The sequence below is a fragment of the Cervus elaphus genome, chromosome 9 (assembly GCF_910594005.1).
Source record: "Cervus elaphus chromosome 9, mCerEla1.1, whole genome shotgun sequence".
NCBI classification, from domain to species: Eukaryota; Metazoa; Chordata; class Mammalia; order Artiodactyla; family Cervidae; genus Cervus; species Cervus elaphus.
The window spans coordinates 106,658,313-106,674,987 of NC_057823.1; the positions used below are offsets into that span (position 1 = coordinate 106,658,313).

Here is a 16,675-nt window from a genome sequence, read left to right on the forward strand (position 1 = left end):
AGTCCCTGGGACTGCAAGGAGATCCAACCAGTCAATCTAAAGGAAATCAAGACTGAATATTCATTGGAAGGACTGATAGTGAAGCTGAAACTTCAATACTTTGGCCACCTGATGCAAAGTGCCAACTCATTGGAAAAGACCTTATTGTTGGGAAAGATTGAGGACAAAAGGAAAAGGGGGCGAGAGAGGAAGAGGTGGTTGGATGGCATCACCAGCTCATGGAACATGACCTGAGCCAGGCTCTGGGAGGTAGTGAAGGAGAGAAAAGCCTGGCGTGCTGCAGTTCATAGGGTTGCAAAGAGCCGGACACTACTTAGCAACTGAACAACAGCAAAGTCTGCAGATGGTAAATTCAGCTTTTGTACGTCTAAAAAAGTTTTTATTTCACCTTCTTTTTTTTTGAAATATATTTTGTTGGGTATAGAATTTTTTTTGGCAGGTTTTTTTTTTTTTGTTAGTTCTTTAAAGATGTTGCCCTTTGGTGCTCTGAAGGAGAAATCTGTTCTTATCATTTTCTTTGTGGCTGTACGTGGTTTGTATTTCTTTGGCAGCTTTTAGGGTTTCTTTTTTATTATTGATTTTGAAAAATTTTATTCTGATACTCCTTTATGTAATTTTTTTCTCTGCTTGTGTTTATGGGTTTTGAGCTTCTTATATCTGAAAGTTTGTAATTCTTATCAAATTTGGGAAGCTTTCAGCCATTATTTCTTTGTGTATATTCTCTGTCTACGTTCCTCTCTCTTGTTTCCTCTGGAGACTCTAGTACATGTACATCATGCTGTTTGTATTTGCTTACAGCCTTCTGATGGTCTGTTTACTTCCCCCCTTGTCCTGTTTTGTTTCTGTTTCATTTTGGTTAGTTTGTATGGTTATATCTACAGTTTTACTAATCTTATCTTCTGCAGTGTCTAACCTGCTTTTAATTTCATGCACTGTATTTTTCATCTCAGGTATTATAGATTTGCCTGAATAATTATGATTTCGGTCTTTTCTTCAATCTTCCATATATCTACTTGACACATTCACCTAAATTTTAGAGTCTTAGTGGACTTTATCATTCCTTCTCATTTGTTCGTAAAGTTGTATGAGTTTATTCATGCCCAGATTTTGTTTGTTTGTTTCACTACCATCTTGTTTATATTGTAGAAAATATGTATCATCTCTGTCTGTATACTTACATGCACATCTTTGTATGCCATGTTAGTACCTTTTTCAAAGTTAAAAAATACTTTTAAAGAGTAAATGCATGCTAGTTTTATAAAATATAAGGAATCCTATATAGTATTGAATTAAGTGAATTTAAATATGATTTTCCTTTGAAGTTCTATAGTTTGCTCGAAGATATACTGAAATATTGGAAAAGATATTCAAAACAACTGCCTCACAGCTGTGTGTTCTGATAGCTAGAATTACACTAATGGTTTTATATTTACTAAGCCTCAAAATACCCACAAAGACATTTGTGGGGCTTCTCTTACATGGGTGGGAGTCTCAATGCTTCTGCTTTATGCACAGCATATTCAGAAAAGACAGGATGAGCTCTTCCACATTATATATGCCTATACCAGTCAGTCTAGAGAAGCTTGCAAGGAACATTCTTCATCAGCTTTTATAACAAGAGAGAGGAAACGAACTCTTTTTCAAATTCTTTTCTTCTCTATGAGAAACAGAGAGGAAAACTAAAGGATTGGTAAAATACCTGATTATCTGCAAGTCCTCACTTACCCAAAGCAGACAGAGTGTGCGCATGTCTACTGCTTGAGCTGTGGGGGATTAGTTGGAAGTCTCATTCAAAAGTAAAATTTTCTGTAATGGGAAAGTAGATTTTCTTAAATTGCCTCTTCATGCGTTATGAATGGTTCTGTGATATATTATAGCCAATTAAAAGTGATTAGATCCATTGAGTTGTCTCTTTGGAGTACTTTAATTATGAAAACCGGTTTGAAATGAGTCCAGACTTGAGACAGATGGTTGAATTTGTGTTTAAATAAATCTAAATCTTAAAAATGAATGAAACTTAGGAAAAGCTCTTTTAGTTGATTTCCTGGAGTCCACTAAGAATGGCAGCTGACTTTCTTATTTGATAACCCCTAAATATTGGGGATTTAAAAAATTCAGAATCATGTATGAATGATGTATGGAGGCCCTCTAGGAAAATACTCTGAAATTCAAATTATCTCTCAGTTCAACATATGGAAGAAATGTGTTTTGAATACAGAATTTACTAAAGACCAAAATATAGTTCAGGCTATGTTTTTTGGTTATTGGTCTATTGAAATGAGCTGAAAGTGGGAGGTTTTTCTCTTTTTTTGAATCTACTTATTTATATATATTAGCAGCTAACTTATGGCATGAATGCTTTTCAGTGTATGGAACTTAATATGATAGGACTTTTACAAAGTCATAAGGAATAATGGCACTCTTAATTATTAATCTAGTTTACATTGGGTTAAAGCTGTGTAAATTGGAATGACAGTTATAATATTTGCATCAGATGCTGAGATACTATGTGGGATAGGATCTGCTGTGTGATGCATTTATATTCTGCAGATAACTTCCTAAAAACAGTATGAAAGTACAATAATTTGATTTGTCCCTACTTTGCTTAGTTTTATTAAGTAAATAAAGCTAAGTTTCATATACAACAAGATTAAGAGGAGTTATATTCTTTTGCTGATTTTCCTCTATATTTTGTAGGTGAGCTCCTTAACAATATTAGTTTTGGACTTGATTACTAGAAAGATGATATAAACAGATGCAGAAGGTAAAATTGTAATCTTTCTCTAACTTTTAATTTTAAAAAATTATTTAAGTTTACTTTAAAAAAATAAGAACTGTATCAATCTGTGCATTTTCTTGTTATATACCAGGCACTGTTATTTGTATAAGTGATATTGTAGATAACGGAGCACATAGAAATCCCTGCCTCTTGGAGGTTGTATTTTAGAACCGAAGCTAGCTAATTAGTAAAATAAGGAAATGAAACATACAGTATGTTAGGTGATAAAAGGTGTGATGGAGAAAACCTGGTAGGTAGATAGGATGTAGAGGATGATCTGGTGACGTGTCACAGGGGGAAAAGCATTTAAATGAAGGGTGAAGAGTGAGGGAGTGAACATGTGGTTATCTGTACTCCAGACGGAGGAAAAGTGGAAGCAGAGCCCCTGAGATGGGAGTGTGTCGGGAGTCTCTGAGGAGCAGCAGGGTGCCTGTGTGGCCGGAACTGAGGGAGGTGCTGGATGAGAACGGAGAGGAAGAATGGTGGTAGGCGATAAGGGGAGGCACACATTATGCGGGGTCTTGCTAGGGCTTCCCTGGTGGCTCGGTTGGTAAAGAATCCGCCTGCAGTGCAGGAGACCCCGGTTCGATTCCTGGGTCAGGAAGATCCACTGGAGAAGGGATAGGCTCCCCACTGCAGTGTTCTTGGGCTTCCGTGGTGGCTCAGTGGTTAAAGAATCCGCCTGTAATGTGGGAGACCTCGGTTGGGAAGGTCCCCTGGAGAAGGGAAAGGCTACCCATTCCAGTATTCTGGCCTGGAGAACTCCATGGACTGTATAGTCCGTGGGGTCACAAAGAGTCGGACATGACTGAGCGACTTTCACCTTCACTTTGCTAGTGGAAAGCCATTGGAGGGTTTGAGCAAAGGAATGACTTGAACTTAAGTTTTAAGAGAAGAATTCTGGTAGCTTTGTTGAGAATAATATGAGTGATTGGGGAGGGATGGAAGTACTATTACTTCTAGGCTGCTGGAGTAATCCGGGCAAGGGCTCATCCTGTCTTGGACCTGGATGGCAGCAGCAGAAGTGATGAGAAGTGGTCAAATTCTGGGTATATATACACAGCTGATTCTTGTTGTTTGTGGTAGTTATATTCTATGAAATCAATGTGAATACTAAATTAACTTTAGCTGATTACTGAATCATTGCCCTGCGTGAGGATAGCATAAGAAGCTGGATCCCTTTAAGCAGGGTCACAGCATTTTTGACAGTTGATCAGTACATCACTTTATGTTTTGTGTGCTTCTGTTTAAAGACACCTTCTTTAATGTATCTTGTTGACTCATTAACATTAAACTCACAGCTAACAGTGTTGTGATTCATGACTCAGCACAGCTCTCTAACACACACTTGCTCCATAAGGCACATGGCAGGCTTCTTGAACATAAAAGCGCCAGGCAGCACTTCAGCACAGTGCTTGGGGATCATTTTAAACAGCAGAATTACCAACAAAAGGATCATTAAAAAAAAATTTCTGCTTTTTAAAAAAAAATTATTTATTTTAATTGGAGTCTAATTACTTTACAATATTGTGGTGGTTTTTGCCACACATTGACATGACTCAGCCACGGGTGTACATGTGTCCCCCATCCTGAACCCCCTCCCACCTCCCTCCCCATCCCATCCCTCAGGGTCATCCCAGTGCACCAGCCCCGAGCGCCGTGTCTCATGCATCAGACCTGGACTGGCGATCTGTTTCACGTGTGATAATATACATGTTTCTTTATTGATTTTTCTTATTGTGTAAGTGTACCTGCTTTGAAACATACATATTAAAACCAAGTTTTTTTTCTGTCATTGAGACTTTGTAGGCTAAATAACTGAATTTTTAGATATAATGAACATTTAGATACTTTTGAGCTTTAATGAGTTTTTACAACTTTCTATTTTTAATTTTGACATTATTTCAGAACAACAGAAATTTTGAAAGATGAATACAAAGAATTCTCATATATACTTCAGCCATATTCTACAAATATTAATGTTTTAGCAACTTTATCCTTTCCTCTGTACATGAGACGGAAGCTGAAAACTGGTTCCTCTGTCTTTTTGACATGTTCCTGTTATTTATTGAACACTTATTTTCTGGCTCATCTTATACTTCTCCTGTTCTAGGTTTGGCTTCATTTCTCTAAGGATCCGTAGCTTTCACTTAGTGCAAAATGATGTTTAAAAGCCAATATTTGGCCCTGGGTGTGCTCATTGCTACCGGGGTGTCTGTGTTGGCGGTCCCTTCAGCCAGCAGAGATGGGAAATAAGCAGGTGCACACACATACAGGCTTGCATCTGTGCCTACTTCTGTGTCTGTTGCTCTGTCTACACTGAAACGGAAGTATTCACATTGCTACTTCCGGTTCTACTCAAACACCGAACAGTTCATTGTCTTTTCCTATTTACGTATTTGTAATCTCCTTCTTTGACAGTGCGAAACCTGGCTGCTATTATTCACAGTCTACCTATCTGTTCAGTCCTGAAAGGTGGTTTCAGAATTGCTAACTTACGCCTCTGAAGAAAAGAAACCTACTTACTGTATTTGTTTAGACCTCTTTTTGCCTTTTGTCTTCCACTGTGGTCAGATATTGTGTGCAAAATGACTTGGGTTAATCTTTTTACTCCCCACTCTTTACATTACAGACAGGGAAATACAGCTTGGTTCTTGTTGTTCAGTTACTCAGTCATTCGGACTCTTTGCGACCCCATGGACTGCAGCACGCCAGGCTTCCTTGTCCTTCACCAGCTCCTGGAGCTTGCTCACACTCACGTCCATCGAGTCGGTGATGCCATCCAGCCGTCTCATCCCCTGTCGTCCCCTTCTCCTCCCGCCCTCAGTCTTTCCCAGCACTGGGGTCTTTTCCGATGAGCTGGCCCTTCACATCAGGGGGCTGAAGTGTGGGAGCTTCAGCTTCAGCATCTGTCCCTCCAAGGAACATTCAGGGTTGGTTTCCTTTACGATGGATTAGTGTGACCTCCATGCAATCCAGGGGACTCTCAAGAGTCTTCTCTGCGCCACTTTTGTTTCTGTTGTATCCCATTTTAAGTTGCTCTTCCTCTCTTACCCTAGTTGACTTTCTTTACTTATTTTGTTAATGGTTAGACATTAATGGTTCCAAAAGTCAGGACTGTATAGAACTATATACTTAGAGAACCATATCTTCCTCATTTCTGTTTGTTTGTTTCTTTTTTTTTTTTCTGTTTGTTTCTTATACAAAAACCGTAGTATTATGATATGGTTTTTTATTTTGATTTTCTACTTATTATGTCCTGAAAGATCACAATATTTCAGTTTGTAGATTTCTTTGTTATTCTTTTTAACTGCTGCATAGCACTTCATCCTATGTATGGGCATATTTCAAGTTTTTTCAATTATTTACACTACTACCATGAATAAACTTGTACATAAAGTTTTTTTTAAATTGTTGAAGCAATATCTTTATTTCTGAAGCAATATCTTAAGCATAAACTTCTAGAAGTGTGAATGTACGCTAACAATATAAATGTGTGTGTAGTTTTGTTAGATATTGCCAGATTTCCTTCTATAAAAATTATACCAATTTACATTCCCACCAACTGTGTATAAGAGTATCGGTTTCTCCACATCATTGTCGGAACAGTGTTTGTTAATTTGGGAGGTAATTTTAATTTACATTTCTTCTACTATGAGTGAGGTTGACCTTCTTTTCATATCTTTAAAGGCCATTTAAAATTAATTTTTAGTGAATTCTTTTGCCCCCCCTTTTTTTTTGCCCCCCTCCACCCACCTCCCCGCTCCTCAGGCCCGAGCCTGGCCTGGGCCTCCTGCAATCCCGCAGACTGCCCTTTTTTTAAAATTGAAGTTTGATTTTTTTTTTCCCCTGTAATTTAAAGAATTTAAAGATATATTACAGTGAATAGCCCTTTTTCTGTTATACATGGGACATACATTTTCTGTGAGTCTCTTGGTTGTTGTTTGACTTTGTTTATAGTCTTTTTTTTCTACAAATGATGATATTCTAGCTACTCTTAAACAAATTGAGAAATAAACTGTCCTTTGTCTCTGTCCCAAGAGTCTTGTGTCTTTTGCCCGCATCCATGAAATTGAGGCAACCCAACTTTTTACCTTGCCGAGTAGGGTACAATCTCATACCTTTCATTTTCGTGACAGAAATATGCGTCCTTTTATTTTTATTTGTTTCTCTGTAGGATTTTTTTTTTTCTTTTCCTTCTCAGAGTTCTTTCATCTTAACCGTTTCTCTCTGAAGAATCACCTTTCCAAGACTGCCTCCCTTGTCTTTCACGTGCATTTTAAAGTCCCTTTCTTGAGGTCAGTTCTGTGATCAGCCATTACACTTTTTCAGTATTTTCACAGGTAGGGTAGACCTCCTCTTTCTCATGGTGGTTTTAGATGAGTCTTGGGCATACTGCTAGCTCTTGTATGCCTCTCTTTTCTCTTTAGTGCATTTCTCTTTTTATTTCCCTTTCCCCCACCCCAGAACAGGCTTTGGTGCCGATGAAGGCTTGCAGTGGGAGGATGCGAGATCATTTTCAAAGATTTGATGTTTATTTTTCTACTCACTGCAAATTTAAACTTTGAACATTCTCTATTATACTGAGGGTGCAGGTTTTATTTGTTTTTCTTTTTATTTGTTGTTATATTTTTAGATAATATGTGGGAGATTCAGAATTATGCTGCTGCCCGTATTGTAGCTACTCAGAATCCCCCCATTCATAGTGTTGTTATTATAGAATATAGATTTACCATGAAATACTATTCAGTATGTAGGTTATTAAAAGACTGTGGGTCAATTGAATCTAGCAGTCACTATGTACAAGGAAATGATATTGCTCAGAGCTAGGGAACTTGCTCTTTAAAGGTATTTTATATTGAATTTTAAAATATCACTATTTTAGTTCTTTGAACAGTTTAAAACCTGTAATGTGTTTCAATAAATATTTCTTGATTAATACATAAAATTTTGTTATACTAGTATGGATGCATCTCTTATAGTTTTTAATACTTTATAGGAGCATATAATCACAAAGGCTGTTTTCAGCTCTCCGAATTCTGTCTTCTTTGTTATTAACTGTGCGTTTGGCAATTTTCTGCCATTTAATTTCCATCACAACCCAGTGGATTGAGTAGGGCAGACAATTTAACTCCCAGGATTAAAAATTAGAAGCTGAAATTTATATTAAATGACTTGCTTGGATTGTACAGCTAATCAAAGGAGAAACCGAGATGAAAAGTGACTTCTTAACTTTGTTGTTGTCAGAACATCACTGAGTAAAGTAGATAGCTTATTCATTGTTCCCACATAGCATACTTGTTCCTACTTTAGCTTCCATGAGAAAAAACCACATGCAGATATTTGGGCCAAGTAACTTGTAAGTTAAGATGAATTCTTGTTCATGTTCTTCTTACTCAGAGTAATAAGTATTGTATAGTTGAGGAGGAATGTTTTGAAAGAAAGGAAAAATGTAAGGTGGTAAAACGTTTATTTATCTACATCAAAGCAGAGACCACTTGCAGGCAAGTAGTCTTTACTTTTGGAAAATAATCACTTCTCATTTGTTACCCGGAGGCTTTTCACCATAATATTTAACAAATGGTAAATGCTTCAGAGGTTTTTAATAAAAAATACTTGACTTTCTAGACTAACTTAATGACTAGTCTAGCCTGTCTCCCGTAAATGTCAAACATCCATAATTGAGTTTTGCTAGCTTCATAATATTGTTTGTGGCATGACATGTTGTGTACACACTCTGTTATTACAAACATTAAATGGATTTGTCAACAAGTGGAGGAAAAAGAATTGTAATTTAGTCTCTTTGTGAATTTTGTTACGTGGAGGAGGAAAAATTGGATGTTTTCCTCCATGTTAATTGACACATAGAATGACTCCATGCCCTGCTTCAGTGCCTCTTGTCATTAGGAAAAACAAGAGCATACATCAACAGAGGTATGATTCTGTGTCTGTCACTAGGATTTATTCACTGTGTGTAGTTCACATTAATTTTAAGCTAAGGTATGGTTATTTAAAAGTTAGGAAAGTATAATGTTGATCGGAGATATTCTGAACTAAAATGCTATGCAGCAGGAATCATGGTGCATAATTTTTTGTAATATATGTTGTTAAGTGAATAGAATTAAAAAAAATTAGCTCACAACTGGTTTTCACACAGTATTACTATTTCTTGAATTTACTTACATAGTCTCTTTGAAACCCTAAGTATTTTTTAAAACAAATCAGGTAAAAGTACAGTAGACTCTTTTCAGATCATGGCATGTTTTTGATGTTTTTGAAACTTTTTACTAATATCTACAAGGGAGGAAGTACAGGGTGCATGCATAAGTATAACCAAGTGCACAAGTGTCTGTGAGCGTAGAGAACAGCAGACTGTACTAAGACATTCCCCTGATCTATTTCAGTTTTAGACCCAAAGCTATTTTAAACGAAACTTGCATGTTATGTATTATTATTATTGTTTTAATATAATGGATTCTACCTTGGATGTTTTCAAAGGCTTCTAATCATTTTCTAAATTTGCAGACAACTACTGGTAGGCTGTTTATAGACTTTGGCTACGATAGCCTTCTTCAGATTGTTGGTCATACGCTGTATCTGATAAAGAGAAAAAAATTAACTGAGACGTTCTTAAGTTTTCTAATATTATTTTGGATTATAAAATCTTAGTGAGACAAGTGTGGCGTATTTCGTGAATCATTTCTACACCAGCTAGAAAGACAGATGGGTCGTGTGCAGCTTAAAAATCTGTGCAGATAGGAGGACAGATGGGTGGTTTAAATGGTTTAAATGTCTCCATGAAAATGTGTGTGTGGGAAGCTTAACTCCCGAAGTTACGCTCAAAAAATCTGAGTAATTAATTGGGAATAATAGAGTTTATACAAAAAAAGCAGCATTTTTTAAGGAGGGAAATAAAATATGGAATTCATTGAATTTGCTAGTTATAATTTTAAGCTTACAATAAAAATCAACAAACTTTAAACTTACAATAAAAATCAATAAATTAGAATTCAATTAGAATGCAATTAGAATACAGTCCTCAAATAGTGCTGCCTTGTTTTCTGATTATGGACATGTGGACTCTATAAGACTTCTTTATTACTTGGAGTTAATTTAACTGCCTAACTGTACGTGAAATTTTGACATGTCTGTTGTCAGAATTTGTTGACTATCAAGTAAGAGCACCATAAACCTGCCTAAAGATGATGAAGTCAAACCAAACCCAAACAGAACCAACTCTAAGGAAAGGCCCTTAGAAAAAGGCTGCTCTGGCAACTTCTGCAGCAAATGTTCATGGACCTTCACTGCAGCAGGTGTCCAGGCATTAATGTGACTTAGCTCCCAGCTGAAAGATTTGTTCCTGTTTGATTGGGTATACAGTTTGGATCTTGGGTGACAGCTTCGTATGGGAGTCTCTGCCTGAGTTGTGTTGATTGGTAGAAAAGGGGGTTGTTATTTTAGAACAAGGCTGCAGGACTGATTATAGATGTATCAACTGTACTGGCTTCTGGAGACTTTTTTGGAAATGTATTTCTGCAAGAAGTTTGTTAAGTAGCAATGTTTATGGGCAAATTATTTATACAGAATATTCAGTGAAGAAATGATTAACTGAACGTGTAAGCAGATGTGTTCCTAAGAATGTTTAAAATCATTTGTGATTATTATTACTGAAGTGTCTTATTAATTGCTAAGTTAAAAAATTAACCTTCATGTCATGCAGAGTAAGTTACAACCACTTTAGGAATTTATATTAACAGAGGACAAAAATTTATTGGTTTCTGAATGAACATTTTTAAAAATTAAAAATTCAGATGATAGAATTTTTTTTAAAAAAAATCACAGCATCCTTCTTAATAAGGGTAAGAATTTTTTTAATGAATTTCTTATTTCAGTTATATATTTTAAAGTTTATGTGATTATTTACTAGTTCATGGCATATAATATATTACCCTGTGTGTTGTGATCAAAAAGTGAGAAAACCTACTTCTCTTACAGCTAGTGTTATCTTTTTCTGATCCCTTCAGGTCAGAACTGAATTAATATACTTGCTCCCCTACTTCTGCTGTAGTATTAGGACCTCTTCCCAGTCAGCTGTGAAAGGACTTAGGAAAGACATTCTAGTGATTAAATTATTTTCTCATCAACGAGTTCTTTATGTTATAAAGTGAAATAGGTTATCCAGGGCCGTATTTTGTGAATAATTTGGATAATTATTAAAATATCCTCGTGTGCATGAACAAGCTAATGTCTGTAACTGGAGAAGTCACGTCGCGTTGTATGCAGCTTCCCCGGAGGAGTCAGTGGTGGTTCTAGTATTTGGAAACACTAGAATTTGTTGGTAATAGAGACAGGCCAGTTTGCTGGAAGAATTTGTGTGCTTTTTCACCAGCTGAATGTGGTTCCTTTCCTTCAGAATTAGCAGAGTGATAAGAAAGACAAAATTGTTCCAATTCTGTTGGTCTACCTGAGGAAGTCTGATGTCTCCTCTCTTTGCAAAAACTCTGGTTTGATCTCTGCTTTTGGCCCTGGGCTGGGGACTTTCTCCAACAGGAGATACTTTTCAGACTCCTGTCTATAGGGAGTACCCAAGTGGGTGCTGAGCCTAAACAGAGTGGAAGCAGAGAAAAGCCTCTGGCGTCAAGAATTCTCAACGTTAAGATTTATTTGGGGGAAGGATTCATTTGGTGAGCTCTCCTTGGATAGAGGGCAAAAACTTTTATGAAGTCTAGATAACTGACAAGAAATATTTGTTCTGTTTGCTTCAAAAATTGAAGATCTGATTAAAAATTTTATTTGTTTATATCTTCACTCATTTATATTGCCAACCTGTAAATATTTTCTGAATAATTTCAGTAAGGGAATCATATAAATTTTTAATTTATTACTTTGTCATCTTCTAGACTTCTGTATCAAGTCTAAATTTCTCTGCTTGATTTTCAAGTCGTTCACAACCTAAAACTGTCTTAGCTATACAGCTTATTTCCTTCATTTTCTCAAAATTTGCTATCTTTGAGCTATTTCTTTGCTTGCCTATGTAACACTGCTTATTCTCTCCATGTTTTCACTCAATAGTCCAAATCATCAGACCATGGGCTGTTGTCAAAGACTCTGTTTTGCGAAATGCAGAATTCCCAATGTCTAGCCCAGTTCCTGGGGATGAGCAGTTAATAATATTTATTGAATGAAATGAAGGAAGAAATGGAGAGAGAGTGAGGTGAAGGAACTATTGTCTCTCCTGTCTTTCTTACACTTTTCCAGACTTGCCTCATTTTTTAAGGTCTGTTTTCTCCACAGGGTCTCCTCTGACTTCCCTGGTCTTTACTGACATCTCAAAAGACCTTCAAATTTAACATTATTTACAAACTTTCTTGTTTTCTTGGTTATGCAGTTTTACGTGCACTGTCATTCATGTGCTTACAATTTGGTGTAAGCTCCTTGAAGATGAGAAGGAGCATGTATCTGTATAGTTTTTCAAAAAAATTGTATATTGACCTTTATTCATGAAACATCTCCTGCAGGGTACGCCTGCTTCAGAGCATCCTTTGTACAAAGTATTGACAAGTAAACATAATATGTGTTCAGTAGCCTTTTGATTATTCATAAGATGTATGAAATAACATGAATTAGTGGTAACTCAGTTTGCATATAGTGAAGATAGAACTTTTAAAATTACCTCCTAACTTTATTCAACTTTTTTTTTTTTCCCAGGGAAAGAAACTGAAAAGGCTAAGGAACGTTACGACAAAGCCACAATGAAACTTCATATGTTGCATAATCAGTATGTGTTGGCATTGAAAGGGGCACAGCTTCATCAGAACCAGTATTATGACACTACACTTCCTCTGCTTCTCGATTCCTTACAAAAGATGCAAGAAGAAATGATAAAAGCACTGTAAGCTTCATTTCCCATTTGATATAAAAGCCCTTCCTGAAATGATTGTAGCATTGCTTTTTTCCTCCTAGTTAAAAGTTTCCTATAAAATTTGTCTTTGTTTTGTAAGTGGCATCGCCGGACTAGCTCAGAGGGTGTTTCAGACCTCTTCTCCCTTGGGCCTTCTTGATTTTCCTGTCTGGTATCCCTTCATCTCATGCTCACTCACTCTTCGTTTTGTATGTTTTAGTTTTGCTCCAGCTAGCTGGAAATTTAAATGAAAAAAAAATCATTATTTTGATAAGCATTAAGAAGTGGATATCTATCTGTAGACCATTGAAGATTTAAATCTTGAGCCTCTGCTAAGCCCAAAGGAAATTATTTATTTATTTGCATGCTTCTAGTTGTATGAGATTACAGTGAACAAGTGTTTATTGAAATTGTCTGCATGCAAAGCACACTGGTGCTTGGGGATGTAGAGATGAGTAGGGCACAATTTTTGCCTTCAAGGAACTAACAGTGTTGGTTAGTAATTCAAACGCATACATGTTTACCATACATATCAATTCAGTACACCACCCTCTGGTAGACTTCATCTCATTATTAATGCTGGTAAGTCCCCATTTTTCCAATAAAGGATAAAGTGATTTTAGTCAACTTGAATATGTCAGTGTTTAAGGGTATTGATAAAGTAGTGAAATGCCTACTTAAAATATTTAATTAGTTATGTCTTCTTTAAATTACATATTATTGACTTATAAACATTTCCTTTCCTACTTTCATTTTATGAATCAATGTTTTCTCAAATTCCCCATATGAATGTTCAGTAACAGTATTTTTACCATCATGAGAACATCCTTTAGAGACATTTAATAATTTTACAAGTGTATTATCTTTACTGTCTAGTACATTTTTTTAGATCTAATGTTTAAAAATATAATATCACTAAAATTGAATCCTTTGTCACAAGTACTCATTCATATAACATTAGGAGACTTCTGCCTTTTTCCCCCAATTTGTCTTAAAGATGAGTGTTAACATCGTAACCACTTACTGTATTGCTTTATAAGAATTATCTAGAGACTCTCATTTGCATTCATATCATCCAGTACTTCCAACTGTGAGGCCCTAAGGATTTTTACTAAATCTGAATTAGATTTTTCTGCCTCACTCTTTTCTTTCAGTTGTATCTATCAGGTGATTTCTGTAATCATTCAAAATTAGCATTGCCTGAAGCATTTTGAATTTAATTTTTTTGTTTTTTTACCCAAATAGTATTTCACTATTCAAAATAAAGAATTCTTCAAAATAAGAGATATTTTTAAAGGATTCCTTTTTGTGAGTGATGATTTTGGAAAAGAAAATTAGGGCCTTATATTTATTTGGGTACCTGCAGGGTAAACATGTCTATCCACACTTTTTAAGGCTACTGATTGTGTATTTTTACAGCATGGCATTATCAAGTTGAGGATTAGGGTCTTTGTAACAGAATGGCTTTCTTTTTGCACTTATTACATTAGGCTAATAACTGTTATGATCATTTTTGCTACTGACTGGAGGTCAGCAGAGATTGAAAGGTCATTGGAGATACAAGCCAGCTAAACTCTGAGTATAATATGGAAAAGAACAGAGGCCCGGGAGCAAGAGGAGACCCAGGAGGGAGGGAGGGCTTGTGAGGAAGCTGCCCCCAGCGACAGTAACATTACGGACATAGGACCTGACCCACAGCTCCCGTGACGGGATCGGCGTGTCTGTGGCACTGTTTAGGAGCAGAAAGGGATCAGTTCAGGCTTATATTTTTGTATGTTAGATAGATGTTGAAAAATGTAACATTGTAGATCATTTGCAGTTACTCTGTTACATCAAATATAAATTGTTAATTCATACATTTTTATATTCCGTTTACTTCACTCTCCAGGTAAATGAAATAAGGTGGTGCATGGAGCCACCATCTGTAAAAATTGGCATTACATTTCTTGTTTTTATCGTTCTAAACCCTTTCTGGGCCTGTGTTTCCCTGGTAAAACTTTAAAATGTTCTAAACCTTTCCTCTTCTTTTCAGAAAAGGTATATTTGATGAATACAGCCAGATAACTAGTCTTGTTACAGAGGAAATAGTGAACGTTCATAAAGAGATTCAAATGTCGGTTGAACAGATAGACCCTAGCACAGAATACAACAATTTCATAGATGTTCATAGGTATGTATAGATACTTTCATTCTTCTTTCAGTATTTTTGACAGTGTTATTTTTTGCCATGTTTTATTTAATGAATTAAAATAAGAAATATTGATGAACTTTGTTAGGACATAGGCTGTTTCCTATTAATTTGTCTGTTTTAAATTATTTTCAAAGTCCTTTCTCAGTGATTTTATAACTATTGATATTTAATTTATATAATGCTCTTTAAAAGTTTTTCAGTTGTTACTACATCATTGCTTAAACCCATGTTTAATCCTTGAAGTAATATTTTCTTTTTAACAATTATGTAATAAGAATAAACCTATTGTTTTCTGTTTGTGTTAAACTTTATTATAGTGATACTACATTTATTGTTTTCATGTATGCATCATCTTATTTTATATTAATTATCATTGAGGATGGAATAAAGCAGATTAATATCCGTATTCTACAAATGAGGAAACTAAGCTGAAATTACTTGACTAGGTCTTTGAGGCCTAAGGTTTAGTTTGATTTATACTATTTATTTTTGCTTTACTTTGATAACATAATTTTAAATAAGGACAAATATTCTGGCTTTATTGTATACTAAGACATATTATGATAGGGTATTCATATTGATCAAAATTATTTGGCATGCTTTACCAGAACAACGGCTGCTAAGGAGCAAGAAATTGAGTTTGATACTTCCTTACTAGAAGAAAATGAAAATCTACAGGCAAATGAGATTATGTGGAATAATTTAACAGCAGAAAGTTTGCAAGTAATGTAAGTATTTAGAAAATCTGAAGCTTAAATATGTGTTATTATTTATAGTTTATCAGATTTAAAATTCCAATTTTTGTTTTCTTGAAAGTAATGAAAAGTAATTAAAAATGAACTGATTTTTGTTTGGTCAAAGGGAAATGTTTTGAGAAATATGTTAATTTTACCCATTACCATCACTAATTTTGGTAATTCTGAAAAGAAAAATTCTGTGTGATGTTACATTCATTTGCCCAGTTATTAATGACATGAGAATATTAGAATAATGTTTTATTTTTTCAAAAATTTATATAATTTTTTAACCCCGTTTCATCCTCTAAATGGCAGAGATATTTGGAAATGAGGACAATGGGTATTGGAGATAAAAAGAGACTTGACAGATGTTAAAAGCATTTAGTATAAAAATTTGACTTTTGAGTTTTCGCTTTAAGCAGAAATGTCTTCTGTTATAGACTGCTAAAACACTTATAGACTATTATAGACTGTTATGGACTACTATAACTGTTATAGACTATTATTTGGCCTTGGAGTACAGAATGAAGAAGGGCAAAAGCTAATAACAGTTTTACCAAGAGAATGCACTGGTCATAGCAAACACCCTCTTCCAACAACACAAGAGAAGACTCTCTACATGGATATCAACAGATGGTCACTACCAAAATCAGATTGATTATATTCTTTGTAGCCAAAGATGGAGAAACTCTATATATATAGTCAGCAAAAACAAGACTGGGAGCTTGTGTGTGTATCTGGGTGTGGCTCAGATCATGAACTCCTTATTGCCAAATTCAGACTTAAATTGAAGAAAGTAGGGAGAACCGTGAGACCATTCAGGTATGACCTAAATCAAATCCCTTATGATTAAACAGTGGAAGTGACAAATAGCTTCAAGGGATTAGATCTGATAGAGTGTATGATGAACTATGGATGGGAGTTCCTGACTTTGTACAGGATCCAGGGATCAAGACCATCTCCAAGAAAAAGAAATGCAAAAAGGCAAAATGGTTGTCTGAGGAGGCCTTACAAATAGCTGAGAAAAGAAGAAAAGCTAAAGGCACAGGAGAAAAGGGAAGACATAT

At 35.5% G+C, this 16,675-nt stretch overlaps 1 protein-coding gene across 10 annotated transcripts in view; it reads left to right on the top strand.

Moving 5' to 3' along the window:
- The window catches only part of FER (FER tyrosine kinase), a 453,310-nt gene that overhangs the window by 89,356 nt on the left and 347,279 nt on the right, over window positions 1–16,675 (top strand). For all 10 annotated transcript variants that reach the window (XR_006342861.1, XM_043913752.1, XM_043913753.1 and 7 more), the window contains 3 exons: window positions 12,488–12,671; window positions 14,713–14,850; window positions 15,480–15,599. Coding sequence is in view for 9 of the 10 variants with exons in the window: in XM_043913752.1 (XP_043769687.1) it covers window positions 12,488–12,671; window positions 14,713–14,850; window positions 15,480–15,599 (442 nt within the window). In the remaining variant the exon portion in view is untranslated. The remainder of the gene's footprint in view (window positions 1–12,487; window positions 12,672–14,712; window positions 14,851–15,479; window positions 15,600–16,675) is intronic.